Source organism: Vulpes lagopus, chromosome 1 (assembly GCF_018345385.1).
Source record: "Vulpes lagopus strain Blue_001 chromosome 1, ASM1834538v1, whole genome shotgun sequence".
NCBI classification, from domain to species: Eukaryota; Metazoa; Chordata; class Mammalia; order Carnivora; family Canidae; genus Vulpes; species Vulpes lagopus.
This window is the reverse complement of record NC_054824.1, coordinates 24,333,843-24,349,021: the sequence shown is the minus strand read 5'-3', so window position 1 is coordinate 24,349,021 and position 15,179 is coordinate 24,333,843. Positions and strand designations below refer to the sequence as shown.

The 15,179-nt window shown below is 45.6% G+C and overlaps 1 protein-coding gene across 1 annotated transcript in view; it reads right to left on the bottom strand.

Moving 5' to 3' along the window:
- The window catches only part of RRAGD (Ras related GTP binding D), a 42,215-nt gene extending 37,026 nt beyond the window's left edge, over nucleotides 1-5,189 (bottom strand). Inside the window, exon 1 of the mRNA XM_041768950.1 lies at nucleotides 4,820-5,189. Coding sequence (XP_041624884.1) covers nucleotides 4,820-4,955 — 136 coding nt within the window. The 5' untranslated portion in view covers nucleotides 4,956-5,189. The remainder of the gene's footprint in view (nucleotides 1-4,819) is intronic.
- Nucleotides 5,190-15,179: the final 9,990 nt, after the last annotated feature.

The window sequence follows — 15,179 nt, the reverse complement described above, 5'->3', positions numbered from 1 at the left end:
CAGCTTGAAAGCTTTCACAGAAGAGGAGGAACAGAAAAAATTAAAAAAAAAAAAAAAAGTAAGGAACAGTAACAGAGGTAGACAAGTAAGAAAAATAAGCAGGAAAGTGGCTGTGGTATGAAGTGAAATTGTGCCACCCACAACAGCTATGGGGGCCGAGGGGACTGATTAAAGCAGACGGTAAACAGGGAGACACACAGTCAACTGGGGATCGACAAACATGATCTTTCAAACTCAGAGCTACTGCCCTTATCCAGAACTCTAGAACTTAGTTTCTGCCTTTTTTTAAATCCCATCAGACTACCCTATATCTGTTCCAAAACAAAAATGGGAGAGATTTCTGATCAAAGTATAGAATCAAGGATGCCTGGGTGGCTCAGGAGTTGAGTGCCTGCCTTTGGCCCAGGGCATGATCCTGGAGACCTGGGATCGAGTCCCACGTTGGGCTGCCTGCATGGAGTCTGCTTCTCCCTCTGCCTGTGACTCTGCAGCTCTCTCTGTGTGTGTCTCTCATGAATAAATAAATAAAATCTTAAAAAAAAAAAGTATAGAATCAAGATTCTATGATACCCTGAATCACTAAAATATGTTTGCAAAATATCTAATATAAAAATATGCTCTTAAGGTGCCCGAGTGGTGCAGTTGGTTGAGAGTTCAACCCCTGGTTTTCACTCAGGTTGTGATCTCAGGGTCAGGAGATCAACCCCTATGCTGGGCTGTGTGTGGAGTCTGATTAAGACCCTCTTTCTCTCTCTTCCTCTCTCTCTCCCCCTTCCCCACTCACATATTACATGTATTTAAACAAGCACCATGGGGAATCCCTGGGTGGCTCAGCAGTTTGCCGCCTGCCTTTGGCCCAGGGTGTGATCCTGGAGTCCAGGGATGGAGTCCCGCATCGGACTCCCTGCATGGGGCCTGCTTCTCCCTCTGCCCATGTTTCTGCCCCCCTCTCTCTCTCTCTGTGTGTGTCTCTAATGGATAAATAAATCTTAAAAAAAATAAACAAGCATCGTGCCTAAGGTGTGACTTTGGTCACATCATTTTTACTGTTCTATATTTCATCTATTCTGACTCTTCTGTATCCTTGGATTTCCAGGGCCAGAGGGAAACCCACGAGATTAGGCATAGCCAGGGCTGTAGTCAACCCAACTCTTTTTTTGGACAAGGGAGAATTACAAGGAAAGGGATTTGCATTTCCATGAACTTGACCCTCTCCTAAACCCTGCTCAGGTTTACCTTATGTTGTGGCTGCAGAAAAGTCCTGGCACCTCTGAGCCACAGTCTCACTATCAGAAGAACAATGATCTATCTCTACTTACTCTCAGGGAACAATGAGAGGATGAATTCACTAATAATTTTAAATTACTTTAAGAAAGAAAAAAAAAAAAGCTGACACTCATGATTAATAGATGCAAACTGGTGGTTTCACTGCATTTACACCCATCACGGAAGTATCACCTGCTGACCGTCAGTTTTTCGTGCCTCCAGTAACCACCTAAACTGTCACTTCCTCAGACCCTAAGAGAGTTCACAGGCTACTATGGAAACAGGACCACACCTTAACTGGACTGTGGATGATGAGCAGCTATCTTAGCCATTTCCCCCTAAAAATTGGGAGGAACTTTGGGAAAAAAACAATTTCACTTTCTGATTATGATCTTTTAATTGCTTTCCTTGTGATTGCAGTTTTTAAGGCACAATAATTTACTAAAGATTTAAACTCCATAAAAAAAAAGATTTAAACTCCATGTGTCTAAAAACAAGCATTATATTTGCTGCAATTGTTTTTAATGGCTTATTTATTGCCTCCACTCACTGGAGTTTTATCTGGAGTGAGGAGGTTGAAGGTGAAACTCACCTTATCTCTGATTAACTATATTCAAAGAGGGGTGGAGAGGTGCCCAAGTCTGTCCTTAACAGAGCTACAGTGCCCGAGAACACTCCTACTATTCATAAATAAAATTGCACCAGAGAAGTGCAATTTAAGTTTCACCTTAGTTGCACTAAGTTTTCAAATTCTGCACATTGTGGTAAAACTTACAAGTCCCTCAGTTTAAAAATAAGATCAGAGGTTCCTTCTAAGGCTAAGGGAAATGAAATTTACACTATCCACTTTCAATCTACCTTTTTTTTTTTTTTTTTGCACAGTTCCTGACAAACTCCTTTGCAACTGACCTGGTGATGCTACTCAGGCCTGCATCCCACCTGCCTAAGTACATTTCTGAACCTCACGGAAAAAGCCCCAGGTCTCCACGAAGCAAAGGCCTTAAGTCCATTAGGAAGGTAAAGGGAGAAGGGAGTTCATTAGAGAAATACTTTGTTCATGCTTCAAAATGTACCGTACCCACCTTTCCTCAGAGTAAAAAAAAAAAGTCCCTTCCCCTCCACATTCCATTTCTTACTTTTGAGAGCAGGTAAATGTAAATTTTACCAAAAATAACACAGGATTCTAATGCAGTATATGCCCAGGGCCCATTAGAAATTGAGATGACCCTTTTGCGGCACCTGAGGTCCCAGGAATCAAAGTCACAACTCCTAGCCTCCACCCTCGTCTCAACTTCCCAGGACCATATCAGTTGGCATGACAGGACAGTTGTCGCTAGAACTGCTGACTGAGGAGCCTATCTGCCACTCTAGAAAGTGAATGCTCTGATAAGAGACTCTGCATTCAGGCCTAAACCCCAAAATAAAAGCCAGGGATACATGGAAAAAAAACAGGAATCTGAGATAATAGAGGAAGGCTTCTGAGACCAGACCACCTACCTACAGCAGGCCCAGCTTCAGTAATGTCTGCAGGAGCAAATAATCATTTGTCGCTCCTCTTACCACAAAAATACACTCAATGCTTTTACAGCAAGATTCCAGGTTGATCCCAAGAACTCACGAGGGATGATTTCATTACTGAAGTAATGAAAAGCATCAGTTACAGACGAGTTTGCCTTTAGGTTAGGAGCAGTGGGGAGCATTCAAGACCAGGCTCTGGGGAAGCCCTTTGTTCAGGAAATCCCACCCCTCAGGCAAAGCTTTACTTTCATTTCAATTTCAAGTCCTCAAATCAAATTTGAAAAGTGCCCCCTAAAAGAGCTGCAGAATAAGCAGGTCCTTTACTTTCCATGGAACATCTCAGGTCCCCAGAACAATTATCAAATTACAGGGCTTTTCTTCCCAGATATAGTCTCTTTTCTTTTTCTTTTTTTAAAAGAATATCACACATGCACCCTATTGTGTGTCTACCATTTCAAATATCTTCCAAACACATCCCCATTCTGAATCTCTGGAGTCTTCTAAGAATCTAGAAGGAGCTAAGGAAAGCAATTTGAATAAGACAAAGCGACTGAACAATTTAATTACCAAAGGTAGCCCCAGAGACTCCAACAAAAGGGTTGAAAGCCTTTATCTACAAAAACGTGGCCACGTGCTCAACTGTGGGACCAATTATGGGGAGTGCAGAAGAGAGAAGCACACAGGTGCACACACCAATTTAAGCAAATGGAGAATTAGCACAAATCCTCTGTGGAGACAGGACACTATGAAAAAGTGTGACTTAAAAAGCTTCTTTCTCATCTATCGGGCTCAAGATTTAGTTAACTTTCTTTTTTTTAAAAAAAAAAAACTTTCTTCCCTTTCTGATTAATTGAAAGTAGCAGCTGGCGTATTTAAATCATGGGAAGCATCCTCCGCAGAGAGGCTTTGTATAGGAATTTTTAAGTTCAACGCGTTTTCAACAAAAGTTCTTCCAAATCAACCGTCACAAAGGTAGTTTTACCCCTCCCACAATTTCTTCAAAGTGAAATGTTGAGAAGTTAGTTCCTTTTTTAGGAAGCACACGGCTTTCATCTAAATGTTGTGTTTAACAGCCTCATTCTATTGACCTTCTCAAGTGACCTTACAATAAAGGACCTTTCCCCCTTGCTTTGGAGGCCAACAACAACAACAACAACAAAAGATGAACCTTTCTGGAATCTCAAAAAACTCTCAACTTTCTTAGGCCTCAAGAATTTAAATACAGGACCCCCCCCCCCCCCCCACACACACACACACACACCACCACCAGGCTGAGCAATTGCTAAATCCCACTTCTTAAACAGGAAACAGAGTTTGCCTCTGAATGGCAACGCGGTTCCCCGCCCCTCGCTCGCTCTGGGGCAAGCGCCTCCATGCCCAGGTGGTGACACCGAGCAGAGATAAGGTGTCCTGACAACTCTATCTGCCTGGATGCCGGGGAGCCCGCGGCCGCTCGGCGACCCCCCCCGCACCTGCGCGCATCCCCCCGCGGCTCCACGGGTGCCCCCCACGCTGCAGACCCGGGCAGCCCGGGGACCCCTCTCGCGGCCGCACGGGCTAAGACTGACACCCGCAGCTGCCTACGACCCTGCCAGTCACGCTGCCGCCGGCTGCCTTTTTTAGCCACGACATCTGACCGGGCTTCGACAGCAGCATCCAGGGAGAGGTCCCAGGGCGCGCCGGGCGCTCCCCTCCCGTTCCCAACCCCCAGACCCTGCGGAGAGCTCGGGGTGAGGGTGGAGGAGGGACCAGCCGCGGAAGGGGCCAGAGAGGGCGCGTTCCTCCTGCCCCTGCGCTCCCCCGCCCCCCGCTCTCCCCGCGGATCCGGGGCCACCCTCCGCCGCCTGCACCCGGGATCCCCCATTTTGCAGCCCCCGGTCGCTCCTCGGGCGCCCCGCCCCGCCCCCACCCCCAACTCCGCTCTCCGGGGTCCCCTCCAAGTCGGTGGCCCGCGCGCCCGGCCGGGCGGGGGGCTGGAAGGCACAGGGGGCCGGGCGGGGGCCGGGCGGGGGCCGGGCGGGGGCCCCGCGCTCACCTCCCTCCTCCGCCCCGCTGTCCGGGTCGGCGTCCGAGGAGTCGGGCCCGTCCCCGTAGTCCGCCAGCCCCACCAGCTCATCCTCCTCGTCGTCGTCCTCGTCCTCCGGCTGCGGCTTCCCCAGCACCTGGCTCATCGCTCCCACGGCCGGCCGGCCCGGGGGCGGCGGGGGTCCCTGGCGGGGGCCAAGCCTCCTTCCCCGCCGCTCGCAACCTCTCTCTCCACCGGGGTTTTGTCTGGAGGTTGGCGGGAGCCCGCGGAGGCAGGGCCGCGCGCCCCCCGCGGCGGTCGGCGTCCGGGTCCGGGGCTCGCGGTTCCCACCGCGCCCGGAGCCCCCCGCCCCGCCCCGCCCGCCCGCCCGCCGGCGGAGGAGTCAGCCGGAGCGCGGCAGTTCCTCCCCGAGGAGGGAGAGAGAGACTGCGTGACCCGAGTCACCTGACACACACTGTCACTCACACACACACACACACACACACACGCGGGCGCGCGCGCGCTTTCCCGGGCTCCGGCTGCGCTCCGCGGGGCCCCGGGCCGAGGCGGCGCGCGCACGCCGGGGAGGGCGCGGGGGGCAGGGCGGCGCGCAGTTCCCCACCTAAGCGGGAGGGAGCGGGCGGCGCACACGCCCCGGGCCGCGGGCTCCGGGCCGCTGCGCAGTCACCCACCGCGGCTGCGCGCCAGGGGCCCCCACGCGCGCCTCCTGCACGTGGTACCCGCACAGGCCGGCGAGCCGGGGGCCTGCCCAACCCAGAACGTAGCCCCCTCCCCCCACACCTCCGACTCACGCACCTACCTCCTTCCCCGGGGTGCGTGGCCTTCTCCACTGTCAGCCTTGGAGAGGGTTCCAGTCCCGAGGCTGCCTCTTGCCTCTCCCCGACCCCTACACCGCTGCTGCGCCCGGGCCCCCGCCCAGAGCAGCGTGCTAGGACGCTGCATGGATGCTGAAGCTCCCCCGGGCAGAAAACTCCAGAGCAATGCACTGCAGAGGCTCAGTCTCCATAGCAATTGCCTTGCAGTGTGCGTTTATGGTTCAAAGTGCTTCCTACCAAGAATATTAAAAAAAAAAAAAAAAAAAAATCAGGCCTACCCAGATGTAAATGTTTCTTCAAAACGGAACGTGCCTCGTGGCTGCCTAGACTGAATAGTAATTCCTCTGCAGCATTTTGGAAAAGGTTGCAGGTGTACAACATGTTTAGAGGTTACTCGTGATCCCCACTCCTGTCTCATTGTTTCGTAGACTGGGATCCCACATCTCAGAATGTTTCAAGCCTTGGGGTGGGGGGGGTGGGGGGGGCCAAGTCTCACATAGGAAGAGCAACAATGTGGGGGTGAAACTAAAACCTGCATTTCTCCACAAGCTTTTTATCACAGGACAGACTGTACCCACCCTTTCTGGATACTGCCAAAATCACGTGGATGAACTTCCTTCTGTCAAGCACAATAAGAAATAAACCAGCTGGCCAGCATGGTGATCCAGATCCTACAGGTGCCAACAGCGCAGCAGGTGGCGTGGGGGAGGAGGCAGGGAGCCGAGGCTGCAGGCTCTTGGGGCCCAAGGGTGCTGCCTCTGTCAGAAGCATTTATTGAGCACCTATTATATGCCAGGGGCTGAGCTAAGTGTGGGATGGGGGGGTCCACCTACACAATGTAGACAGTGTTCCTGACACTGTGTTCCTGATATAGAGGACCTCTCAGTTTAGCAAATCATAACTCAAGTCCTGAATTTTATAGTAGTTGTGTTAAAGGCAGATGTAGACACCTTGGAGGTGGCTGCTTCTGACTGGGAAGGTTTTCAGATTTTCCAAGTGGAGGAAGCATAACTTGATAGGACTGTATCAGTCAAGGTCCTTTCTAGGAGGAAAACAGATGGCAGGGGCAAAGATTTTAACTTATAGAAAGTTTTACATTAAGGGACTATTTACAGAGGCATGGGCAGGGTTCAGGGAATCAACACAGGGATTAGTAACAGTGTGAAGATACTATTAACCCTAAAATATTAGGAGGAAAGGAAAGGATCTAGAGTACTGGACCGGGGGCACAAAATTGGAGCTCTAGATGATGAGAAAGCAGCCACTTTCAAAAGCACCTCACTGTCAGGGAGACAGTAATGGAAATATGCTGACATCTCTCTCCAACCGCCATTCTCCTAGAAGTGCCTCCCAGTGGCCAAACCCAGCTGGAAACCAGAGGGCAAGGGAGTCTAGAACCTAGTCCAGGATGCCTAAGACAGGGCAGATCGTGGGTCCCAGGCTGGGGCTGGAATAGGGGGCAAATAGCGTAGCCAACAGAAGAAGGCTCTACTTGTTCTTATCAGAGGAAGTTACTCTAGGGGTAATTTTCCTGGCACATTTTCATCCATTTTATAAAAGGACGTCCCCAAGAGGAAGGAAGGAGTCCTCTCCCAGAGTAGATTTAAAGACTTTCAGCTATCCCAGAACAAACCCACCAGCTTGAGAAGAACATTGAGCTGGCTTGATTCATACTGCAGAGGGCTACTTATGGGGCCATAGAAGCCAGTCCAAAGTCAGGCTAGACAGGGTGTTCCTGGGCTGGTTGTTGAGTGTGTCTGCCCCAGGGACCTGGGGGTTCAAGATAGGACAGTTCCTAAGGCAGAAGTCCCCCTCCCCTGTGCCTGAGATCCAGAAAGGATGGAGATATTTGATGATCCTCTGCTTTTCCCCCAAAAAGATAGATTTTAGAGGGAACATCAGCAGTAAATTGGAGCATACTCTAAAATATTTGAGAATTGGACCATTCTTGAGAAAAAAAGGAACAAATCCATAAAAAATCAATAAGAGCTAAATTGTCAATTGTGCTCCAGCCCAAGGTAGATAAAAGTCATATATAGGTTTAAGAAATTCTAATTCATTGTCATTCACACATGTATAGTATTGATAAAGTTTGGGCAAACAGAACAAGAAAAAAATTTACTGCTTTTCTTTTGCTGTTATTTCAATACTGTCAAATAAGGGATATATTGAAAAAATTGAAAGAGAAGTATTTTAATTTAAAAAGTCATATACGTAGGTTCTTTCAGAATTTAAATAAAAATGGAAAGACTTTGGAGTACTTGGTTGCCTCAGTTGGTGAAGCATATGACTCGATCTTGGGGTCCTGAGTGAGTTCAACCCCACATTGAACATAGACCCTACTTTTAAAAAATAAAAATTAAAAAAAATAATAAAAAGAATGTGAAGAGCACCTGGGTGGCTCAGTGGTTGAGCGTCTGTTTTTGGCTCAGGGTGTGATCCCGGGATCCTGGGATCAAGTCCCACATCAGGTTCCCCCCAGGGAGCCTGCTTCTCCCTCTGCCTGTGTCCTGGCCTCTGTCTCTGTGTCTCTCATGAATAATAAATAAAATCTTTAGAAAAAATAATGACCTGACATATGAGAGAGATGATCACTCTTAGGCCTTCATCCCTTCAGGACTGCCTAAAGATTTGAAAGAATCACAATATAATGACTATTAAATGCTTATTTTTACTCATCCTTCCTTCTAAAAAAAAAACCCTTAATTCTTTTTCCCCCCTTAAAATTTCTTTTTATTATATTTCTTTTTATTTGAATAATAGTGGACAAAAATTACTAACTCTGAGAAGTATTTTGTAGCTTAATGAAAGATGAGCTTTGTCTATTGCATACTAAAATTTAATCAACTAGGGACACCTGGGTGGCTTAGTGGTTGAGTGTCTGCCTCTGGCTCAGGGCATGATCCCGGAGCCGCAGAATCGAGTCCCACATCGGGCTTCCTGCATGGAGCCTTGCTTCTCCCTCTGCCTGTGTCCCTGCCTCTCTCTCTCTCTCTCTCTCTCTCTGTGTGTGTGTCTATCATGAATAAATAGAGTCTTTTAAAACATAATAAAAATAATAAAATTTAATCAACTAATATTTAGTGAGTTTTTCCACAAAGGAGCCACTGTTCCAAAATAATATGACCTTCAAAATAATCACATTAAGTAAATATGATTGTCTCTACAGGTAAGAACACTGAGGTTAAACTTTCCCCAGGGTACCACATAGAGTGGACCTGGAGCGGATCATGGAACTACTTTGGAGCTCAGTTAGACATTGGATCTTATTCCTACTTAGTAGCTACAGTCAATTTAAATTACAGCCTTAAACTGGAAAGGGGTTTGGGGGAGAAGTGAAGAGCTGGCTCCCAGTCTCCTCAGTAAAGAATCAAAACACACATATACACTCAAAAATGGATCTCTTGTCTCAGGCTATTTAACTTATAGGATTCACTGAAAGGAAGAAAATAAAATCTCAAAGCTTCCTAACCAAGAAAAGTTAGAAAACTACTTGCCATAATAAAACCGCTGATTGTCATTGCTCCTTCTATTAAGAACACAAATAGCAAGTGATTTAATAACCCTTTCTGGTTTATACGGCTAATATTGTACCATGAAGCCAAAGTGTAATATCTCAGTGGGTTTTTTTATTTTAAATTTCAATTTTAGGGCAGCCCGGGGAAGCTCAGCAGTTTAGCACCACCTTCAGCCCAGGGTGTGATGCTGGAGACCTGGGATCGAGTCCCACATCGGGCTTCCTGCATGGAGCCTGCTTCTCCCTCTGCCTGTGCCTCTGCCTCTCTCTCTGTGTATCTCTCATGATTAAATAAATAAAATATTTTAAAGATTTTATTTATTATATCATGAGAGACACAAAAATAAAATCTTTAAAAATTTTTTCAATTTTAAAGGCCAGACGTTTGTGTCCTTATTTTAGTGAATTATTTTGCCATTTGCAATTAGATGTCTTGTGACAAGGAACATGAGAGCTATGTAAAAGAGACCTGTACAATTTAGGGAGAATAATTGCAGTCCTGAAGAGGGCAAGCAATTAAATAGAGCCTGCATCCTGCATCTTAGGATATTTTAAGGCATCTGATGGCATTATGCCTGGTTCTTGGGATTCACATGTTCAAAGTCTTTTAGGCTTTCTTTTAAAATATGTATTTATGTATTTAAAGCCATTAATTCTCTCTTGAAGCAAACAAAGGAAAGAGCCTTCTACAGAATCTCCCTGGACTCCTGCTAATCCAGAGAAGCCAACCAAATTTTTCAAGAAGGCTGCTCACAGTCTCCAATTCTCCTAACAGTCATTGACCTGATAAAATCATTAAATAATCATTGAATCATTTTCCCTGAGGCATTCCATCATTAAAGAGATTTTATTAAAATAACAGTTTGAGGGGCACCTGGCTAGTTCAATCAGTAGAGCATGAGACTCTTGATCTTGGGGTTCTGAGTTTGAGCCCCACACTGGGTGTAGAGATTACTTTAAAAATAATAATCAGGGCAGCCTGGGTGGCTCGGTGGTTTAGCGCTGCCTTCAGCCCAGAGCCTGATCCTGGAGACTCAGGATCGAGTCCCAGGTCAGGCTCCCTGCATGGAGCCTGCTTCTCCCTCCGCCTGTGTCTCTGCCTCTCTGTTTCTCATGAGTAAATAAATAAAATCTTTAAAAAAAATAAAAATATAAAAAAAATAATAATCATGCATATGGTAAAATAGTCAAACAGCATAAGAGAATATCCAGTGATATTTTCCCCTCCGTAGAGGAAAACACTCTGCTTTTAAGTGTGCAGACATATTTGTAGCCATTTTAGAGACTTATATTTGATAACTTCATCTCTTTAACAGTCAACATATATGTTTTGTTTTGTTTTTTAATGACCACGAAGACAATTAGATTTTCAGGGCTGTACTTTGAAGGAGATAAGCAGAGGGAGGTGAAAGAGTACATGGGGGTGAAAGAAGGAGCCTGATGTTGATGGGGTGGCCACAGAAGACCTCTATAAAAAAGATGACATTTGGGGCACCTGGCTGCCTTAGTTGGGTAGAGCATGTGACTCTTGATCTTGGAGTTGTATGTTCAAGCTCCACATTGGGTGTAGAGATCACTTTTAAAAAATTAAATAAATAAATAAACAAACAAATAAATAAATAATAAAAAATTTGACATTTCAGTTGACCACAAGGAGACACAGTAAAGTTAAAGCCAGGATGGAGAGTGTTCCTTTGGAAGGTTTCTCAGTAGTTGGAAAAACCAAGGAGCAAGGGAAGGGCATTGGAGGAACAAAATGTCAGTGTCATGAGAGAAGGGGACAGTGGTGGAGTAGGCATGAGGGACAGGTGGTCTTTTCAGGATAGGGAGTTTTGGATTTTATTCAAAGTGCCTCTGGAGGCATTGAAGAGTTTTAAGAAGGGAGATGAGATGTGCGGTTTACTTTTCTAAAAGCCCTTGCTAGTGGATTGTTTCCGAAGATGGCCACAACCATCCATACCATCCCACATGCTGTTTTGCAAATGTGACTTGGCCACTCTTCCCACCTATTTTCCTTCCTTTTGAATGTGGGCAGGCCCTGTGACTTGCTTTAACCAATAGGATGAAAGGGAGGTGGGGAGGGGAAGGGGTGACTGGGTGACAGACACTGAGGGGGGCACTTGACGGGATGAGCACTGGGTGTTATGCTATATGTTGGCAAATTGAACTCCAATAAAAACATATACCAAAAAAAAAATAAAATAAACCCCAAATAGAATGTTACAGAAGTGACAGTAACAATGTGCAACTTCTGAGATTGGGCCATAAAAGGCCTTGCTACTTCCTTTTTCACTTTCTTGGAGCCTAGAGCCACCATGAAAAGAGATCTGGGCTAGTTTGGTGGAGAAGCCTCATAGAAAGGCCATGAAGGATGCCAGAGCACAAGAGTAGAAAGGCCCAGCCTTCCAGCCATTCCAGCTGAGGGACTAGACATGTGAGTGACACTGTCTTGGATTCCCCGGCCCGTGTTGCAGCCACATCAGCAAGTCCAGTCCACACCATGTGGAACACAGACTTGCTATTCCAGCTGAACCCTGCTCAGCCAACCCACAGAATCATGAACAAAAAAAATGACTCTTGTTATCGTCGTTGTTTTAGTAGGCTCTACACCCAAGGTGGGACTTGAACTCACAACCCCTAGATTAAGAACCACTCTACTGACTGAGCTAGCCAGGTACCCCTAAAATGGCTGTTTTTAAAAGCCATTATGATTTGGTTTGGTTTGTTACACAGCAGTAGATAAGCGATGCCTATATTCTAGCAGAGGTGGGGGAAATGGATTGCAGATTTACAGGTGGAAGAAGAAAGAACAGTGAAAAGTGAGAGGAGTGGGTAGATTTTATATCAATTTTAGAGGTAGAATAGATAATATTTGTTGGTAGCTTCTTTAACATGAGTGGTCAGGGAAAGGACTCCTCCCAGACATTTGGTTTGAGCAGCTAAATGTATTGTAACGCCATTTATTAAATTGAGTAAGACTCAGACAGGAACAAGATGGGGTGGAGGAGCAAAATGTGAATCAAGGTCCTTGATTTCTAACATCCTGGTTATTGTACATTGCCCTTGGGCAATTTCTTTTAATCCTGTGATTTTTTGGATATTTCTTAGATATCTATCATGTTGTGTTTGGAATAAATAATGAATTTTTTTGATTTAGAGCCATGAACCAACTGAAGATGACATTTGTTATTACCCAAGCAAAGTCCCAAACTAGTGAGATGGACTATATGTGGACTTCTATAAAAAATAAATAAATAAACTTTTTATTCATATGGACTTTCAAGGACAAGCTTCTGACCTAAATGGTGCCGTAACATGAGGGCAGAAAACTCTTGACGGTAGAGTCAACCAAACAAAAGTATTAACCGTTCCACCTATCTGTAGATCGGTTTGCACTTGTCAACTCCTGCTTTGGCCAGAAAGTTATACTAATGTATACAACATTAGTATAACATACAACATTCAATGATACAAGAAAACAGATTTTTTAAAAAATATTTTATTTATTTATTCATGAGAGACACACAGAGAGAGAAACAGAGGCAGAGACACAGGCATAGGGAGAAGCAGGCTCCTCACAGGGAGCCCCATGTGGGACTCGATCCCAGGTCCCCAGGATCATGCCCTGGGCTGAAGGCAGTGCTAAACCACTGAGCCACCCGGGCTGCCCAAGAAAACAGATTCTTTAAGAAAAATGATCATATTAAAAATCTACTAGAGGAGCACTTGGCTGGCTCAGTCTGCACAGCAATTCTTGATCTCAGGTTTATGAGGTCAAGCCCCATATTGGAGGTAGAGTTTACTAAACAAATAAGATAAATAAATATCTACTAGAATGAGATCTAGGAACTGTCATGTAAGCGTTTCACTTAGTGTGACCTACCAAAGTTGCAGACACTGTTCGTCAGCTACTTACCAGCCTTTCCCAAATTTCCCAAACCTACTTCCCTGTTCTTCTATGTCCATTTCCCAAACTAGAGATGGGAACAGTCAAATACTCAAACTTTGAGACTCCTTAATATTTGGTCAGTAAGAAATAAGGAGGAATCTTGCTAGGGAACTTCTAGGAAAGAGTTTGCTTTCTCATAAGAGAGGCCAATGAATCAGAAGGGCTGCTTGACACCCCCCTTTCCTGCTTTGAAAGCAGTTGTGTAAGAACACAGTACTTGGAGGTAGGGAAGCCATCTTGCAACCATGGGTACCAAATCTAAAACCAAAGCCCTGTCATGGAAATGACAGGATAGAAAGATAGAAAGAGCCTAGATGACTTTGCTGAGCTACTGTACTCAGACTTGGAAAGGCCTATCCCCAAACTTCTTATTTCATGAGACAATTTTTTTTTAAGTAGGCTCCACATCCAGCTTGGAGCCCAACACAGGGCTTGAACCCTGAGATCAAGATCTGAGCTGAGATCAAGAGTCAGAAACTTAGCCAGCTGAGCCACCCAGGTGCCCCTTAGAAGTCCATTCTTGAAGCCATGTATTTTCCCATGGTAAAAATAGAAAATGCTACTATTTATATGGCACACTGACATAAATGGTCAGGCTACTTGCAGCCAGAGGTGACTGGCTCAGAGACTTTGGTCACCTCAGGTCCTGCCCAGCTGCCCCAAAAGGCTGAAGAAATCAATAACTTAGCTGAATCTATAACCCATTTATTTGCACACAAGTGGTAGTAGCAAACCATTTGGGAAGTTCTGCTTGAATTACTGTAGAGAGGTAAGGATACTTCGCTGGCTTGGTAGATAGAGCACGCAACTATAGATTTTGGGGTAATGAGTACAAAGTTCACACCCAGCTAGAGCTTACTTAAAAAAAAAAAAAACACTGAAAGTGAGTGTTCTGACCTTTGCAATAGAATGTGTCCTGATTGACACAATATATACCCTTTATGAATTGGGGGAGGAGGGAAGCCTGGGTGGCTCAGCAGTTTAGTGCTGCCTTTAGCCCAGGGCCTGATCCTGGAGACCCAGGATTGAGTCCCATGTCAGGCTCCCTGCATGAAGCCTGCTTCTCCCTCTGCCTGTGTCTCTGCCTCTGTGTGTGTGTGTGTGTGTGTGTGTCTCATGAATAAATAAATAAAATCCTTATAAAAAAAATAAGCCTCAACCTTTAAAAAAAATGAATTGGGGGATCCCTGGGTGGCTCAGCGGTTTCGCGTCTGCCTTTGGCCCGGCGCGCGATCCTGGAGTCCCGGGATTGAGTCCCACGTCAGGCTCCCGGCATGGGCCTGCTTGTCCCTCCTCCTGTGTCTCTGCCTCTCTCTCTCTCTCTGTGTCTATCATGAATAAATAAATCTTTTAAAAAAAATGAATTGGGGAAGGATGGAAGGAATGAGTGGATAAAACCTGATCATATACTTGGTGATAAAGTTCAGAAATTATGTTATATTCAATGGATTTTGGTAAAGGTGTCTTAAGATATTATGGGAGATAATTGAGGCCTCATTAAAAAGGGAACTCATTTTTTGCTTCTTTCTACACTTCTCACTTCATTCTTCAATCTACATGAAAACTGGCTCTCTACGCTTTTCATGCCAGGTGACAGAAGATGGTGGCCCCACCCTTCTAGTCCCCATGATAGTGGTCCCAGGCTCTAGAACCAGGGTACGTGGGTTCAAATCCTAGTTTCACCACTAACTAAGCATTGTGATCTGGCCTAAGTTACCTAACCTACCTGTGCTTCAATTTCCTCATCTCTAAACTGGTGATAATGTTATACATCTCAATAGAGTTGTGGGAATTAAATCCACTGAACTGTGGGTGTGTGTATATCCATATAGCTACATATCTATATTTAAAAGGCAAACACTATATACGTATTAGTTATTAGTATCTTTTTTTTCCAAGGCAAGAAGATCTGATTGAGTTTGGCCCAGTGGTCCACTCCTGGCCTAATCTCCCAATCATACTTTACACAGTGCCATGTACTGCTACACTTTTAGAGCATTTCTCTCAGCTATAATTCAATATTTGATTGAGGACTGTATTCACAAGACTCTGGGACTATCTGATTTTCTCTCCATTCTGTTCTCAGTG